The following is a 4394-nucleotide window of genomic DNA, read 5'->3' on the forward strand; positions in this document are numbered from 1 at the left end:
TTGTTGATCTGTGAAACCTTTCACACATCTAAAACATGAACTAAAAGATGTCACCAAACTCCAATAATGTAATAATTTCTAAAAACATGCTAGACTTGCTTGACACCAACTTGTTTTCAATGGGCATGCCAAGCTCTTATTTATAACCAGATAACTTATGAATTCTATGAGTAAGTCTTCATTGTCCCTACAGTATTTTCTGAAACCTCAGAAAGATGCCACAAGGTGATTCTAGTGATAGTTCCATGCAGCATGCTGCACATACTAAGCGTGCTCCTACTCCAGGGAAGGCAACAATACTTGCAATAGGCAAGGCCTTCCCTAGCCAAATTATCCCTCAAGATTGCTTGGTAGAGGGCTACATCCGTGACACAAAATGCGAAGATGAATATATTAAGGAGAAATTGGAGCGTCTTTGTAAGTACCATTAGTTACTTTACATTCTTATTTATTAAGGAATTCAACCTGTAATATTAACGCTTCTACCTTACTCCCAAGTGACTAGCAAAATTGGTTCTATCAATATTTGAACTAGTGAAAGGAAATCTGGTATGTTAATGATGCCCATCCATAGCTTCCAACTCATTGCTGAGAATAATTGGCACTTGGCACTCCCATAAGAAACTCATAAGAAATTTATGGACGGCTAAATCCATCACCACTCCCCATTAAAGTTTAAACCATGATTAGAGATGATGTGGGTGACGAAAATCTTTGTATGTAGTCTTATTTTTTTACTTTTTGCTGTTAGTCCCTGATTTCTCTATAACAAAGAAGCAACTTTATAACCACTCCCCCGTTAAACCTCGACTAGTGAGGGTATGAGTGAAAACAATCCTTGTACGCAGCCTTACCTTTGTATATTTTCAATTTTTAAATAGAAAAAATTACTAATCTAAACTGCAATACTTTCTTTCTTCATTTGCCATTTGCCAGGTAAAAACACAACTGTGAAGACAAGATACACAGTAATGTCAAAGGAGATCCTTGACAAATACCCTGAGTTGGCCACAGAGGGCTCACCAACCATAAAGCAAAAGCTTGAAATAGCAAATCCTGCAGTAGTAGAGATGGCTACCAAAGCTAGCCTTGCCTGTATCAAGGAATGGGGAAGGCCTGCTCAAGACATTACTCATATTGTCTATGTTTCTTCAAGTGAAATACGCTTACCAGGTGGCGACCTTTATCTGGCAAATGAACTTGGCCTTAGAAGTGATGTTGGTCGTGTAATGCTCTATTTTCTAGGTTGCTATGGTGGTGTCACTGGCCTTAGAGTTGCCAAGGACATAGCAGAAAACAACCCTGGTAGCCGGGTTTTGCTGACAACCTCTGAGACTACCATACTTGGTTTTAGACCCCCCAATAAGGCTAGGCCATACGATCTTGTGGGGGCTGCACTTTTTGGTGATGGAGCTGCTGCTGTGATAATTGGAGCCAACCCTGTATCGGGTCAAGAGTCTCCCTTCATGGAGTTGAACTATGCTGTCCAAAAATTCTTGCCTGGGACACATAATGTGATTGATGGGAGACTCTCTGAAGAGGGTATAAATTTCAAACTTGGAAGAGACCTTCCTCAGAAAATTGAAGACAACATAGAGGAATTCTGCAGAAAGCTAATAGCTAACAGCAATATAAAGGAGTTCAATGATTTGTTCTGGGCTGTTCATCCTGGTGGACCTGCAATTCTCAACAAGCTAGAGAGTACACTCAAATTGAGCAGTGAGAAGCTAGAGTGTAGTAGGAAGGCACTAATGGACTATGGTAATGTTAGCAGCAACACTATATTTTATGTCATGGAATACATGAGGGACTATCTGAAAAAAGATGGAGCAGAAGAATGGGGTTTGGGATTGGCATTTGGACCAGGCATTACTTTTGAAGGCATTCTCATGCGCAGCCTGTAATCTTAAACATGAATTTGTCTTCGGGTTGTAATAGGAAGAAGATGTACTTAATTAATGGTGTTCTCTTTATGTGGTTTCAAAATCTTTCTTAACAATAAAGTCTTATGTGGCAAATTACTTTCTGAATATCAAAAGGGGAAAATTTTAGTATGCTACTTTATGTTCTTAATTCTTATTGCTCTTTTTTATTATTATTATTAATTCATGAAATCCCTCCAACTATAAGATATAAGAAGAATATTTCCTCTATTTTGAAAGTTATCCATAAGACTCATTGAACTTACCAAACCATGCATATTGACTCATGAGGGTTTTATGCACACGGACAAGGGTCAGTATGCACAAGCATGTTTCGGAGATTTCAGAGAGTTTTAGTGAATTTCAAAGTAAAAGGAGATTTTTCGCATGACTTATAGTTAAAGGAAAATTTTTACACATACGGGAGTACCAAATATTGGGTTCATCATTTATTAAATATGATAAAAAAATATCCTATTTACATAACATCTATCTTTATGGTTATTTTCATGCATATTTCATTTTTTTCGTTTTATTATCTTCAAGTATATCTTATCTTTTTCTTTTTGTAAGGGAGTAGGTACTTCCCTAACAGTGAAAATGTGCTCTAGCTAAAGGAGAGTTTATTCAATTTTAGAGCTTTTAATTTTCATAAACTATTCACCAATACAGTTTCGGAATAAAACTTTGCTATTATAAAAAAGGGTTTAATGTCTCTTATATTGTAGGAGATAAAATTATCTCATTTAATACATAAAAGTATGTGGAACCCATATTTTTTATTCCTTATTTATGTTGCACTGGTTTGTGATTTTCTCATTACTTTACACGCACAAGTCACATGATAATTATGTCACCTAAAGTTGAGGAAATTATGTATTGAATATACACAAAAGGTTACAATATAGAGACTAATGAGCTTAATGATAAACCCAAATCCCAATAAAATAGGGAAATTAATAATTACAAGTAATTACAATATGTATAACAATCTCGCTCAAGCTAGCAGGCTTTTTGACCCTTTTACCCTTCATTAATTAATTAATAATCATTTTGTCCTTTATTCAAAATTATCTACCAATATGTCCCTCTTTAATCGATTAACTTAAAGATTTAATCGATTAAATGGTCAAAACTGACAAAAATGATTGACTTGAAAATTTAATCGATTAAATCTTCAAGTTAATCGATTAAATCTTCCAACAAAATCATTTTATAAGCGATTTAATCGATTACATATCATTTTTAAACGATTAACTATTGGTAACTTCCTAACAAAGTCGCAAAACTACAGTGTATCATAATATAGTGAGGGGAACTGAAGTAATTGATGGTTCTTCTACTCTTTACATCTACAACGTTATTATAAAGAAGGCGGTGGTTTGTAGCTCACTGCTGGGCATTTGACGCTATGAACTATGGCAGATTCCAAAAGTTAAATCTTATCTAATCTTAATATATATAGACACACAGCTATTTTCCCCCCTACAATCTCACGAAAGCACCATCACAAGTATGAACGGTCGCAATTACGCTTATAAAATCGACATTCATCACGATTTCAGTCATCGCCGTTGGCAGCTTAGCAATACCCTTCTGATTGTAAAGAAAACACGTTTTAATAATAAAACACGATTACTTGAAGGAAGAAATTTGAAAAAGGGGGTGCAATCAACCAACCCTATAAAATATGATGGCCTATAAAAGATGTACAATTAAGTGGTTTGTAGCTTAACTTCACCATCAATGGCCTGCAGCATCCAAGAAATTGTAGATAGGAAAACAATCAATTGCCTCACTGCCCCTCACTATAATCTATGGGGGTTTTGGACAAGAGTTGGAAGCGAAATTGAGAGCTTTTTGCTCTTTCTCACATGCCTTTCTCTTAAACACCGTAGTTCTGCGACTTTGTTAGCAAGTTACCAATAGTTAATCGATTAAAAATGATATGTAATCGATTAAATCGCTTATAAAATGATTTTGTTGGAAGATTTAATCGATTAACTTAAATATTTAATCGATTAAATCTTCAAGTCAACCAATTTTGTCAGTTTTGACCATATAATCGATTAAATCTTCAAGTTAATCAATTAAAGAGGGGCTGATTGGTAGATAGTTTTGAATAAGAGACAAAATGGTTATTAATTAATTAATGAAGGGTAAAAGGGTCAAAGAGCCCAAGCTAGAACATGTATATCATATGCACCAAACTTGTTACATATATTGTTAAACAAGTGGCTTCAATACTCAGGGGTAGGGAAGGGGGTTAAATTGAGTTTTACAAAATCTTTTCGCAAAATGCCTCCTTTAATATTTCAAAGAGTATTTCTTCAATTAAATGATTTAACAAGAAAAAATCTAAGTGTAGGAACAAGTGTGTAATCAATAAAATAAGCTAGTAAATAAATAAACACAATCTAAAAATGAAATTTCAAGACTAAAGTAAATAGTTCAAGGTTAGAGAAATTGCAA

General features: G+C 34.7%; 1 protein-coding gene across 1 annotated transcript; it reads left to right on the forward strand.

The window, feature by feature from the left end:
- Positions 1 to 215: 215 nt before the first annotated feature.
- On the forward strand, positions 216 to 1904 carry LOC133289453 (type III polyketide synthase A). The gene is made up of 2 exons (XM_061487386.1): positions 216 to 417; positions 937 to 1904. Exons 1-2 carry the CDS (start codon positions 216 to 218, stop codon positions 1902 to 1904), a joined length of 1170 nt encoding a protein of 389 aa, XP_061343370.1.
- Positions 1905 to 4394: the final 2490 nt, after the last annotated feature.

The sequence above is a fragment of the Gastrolobium bilobum genome, unplaced genomic scaffold (genome assembly GCF_033153095.1).
Source record: "Gastrolobium bilobum isolate Gb01-03AN ecotype WA unplaced genomic scaffold, APGP_CSIRO_Gbil_v1 utg22523, whole genome shotgun sequence".
In the NCBI taxonomy this organism is placed as follows: domain Eukaryota; kingdom Viridiplantae; phylum Streptophyta; class Magnoliopsida; order Fabales; family Fabaceae; genus Gastrolobium; species Gastrolobium bilobum.

Excerpts from the sequence above, each read along its gene's own strand:
- LOC133289453 (XM_061487386.1), top strand. The coding sequence starts at position 216 with ATGCCACAAGGTGATTCTAGTGATAGTTCCATGCAGCATGCTGCACAT. Across the intron at positions 418-936 it reads GGAGAAATTGGAGCGTCTTT|GTAAAAACACAACTGTGAAG; the intron begins GTAAGTACCATT and ends GCCATTTGCCAG.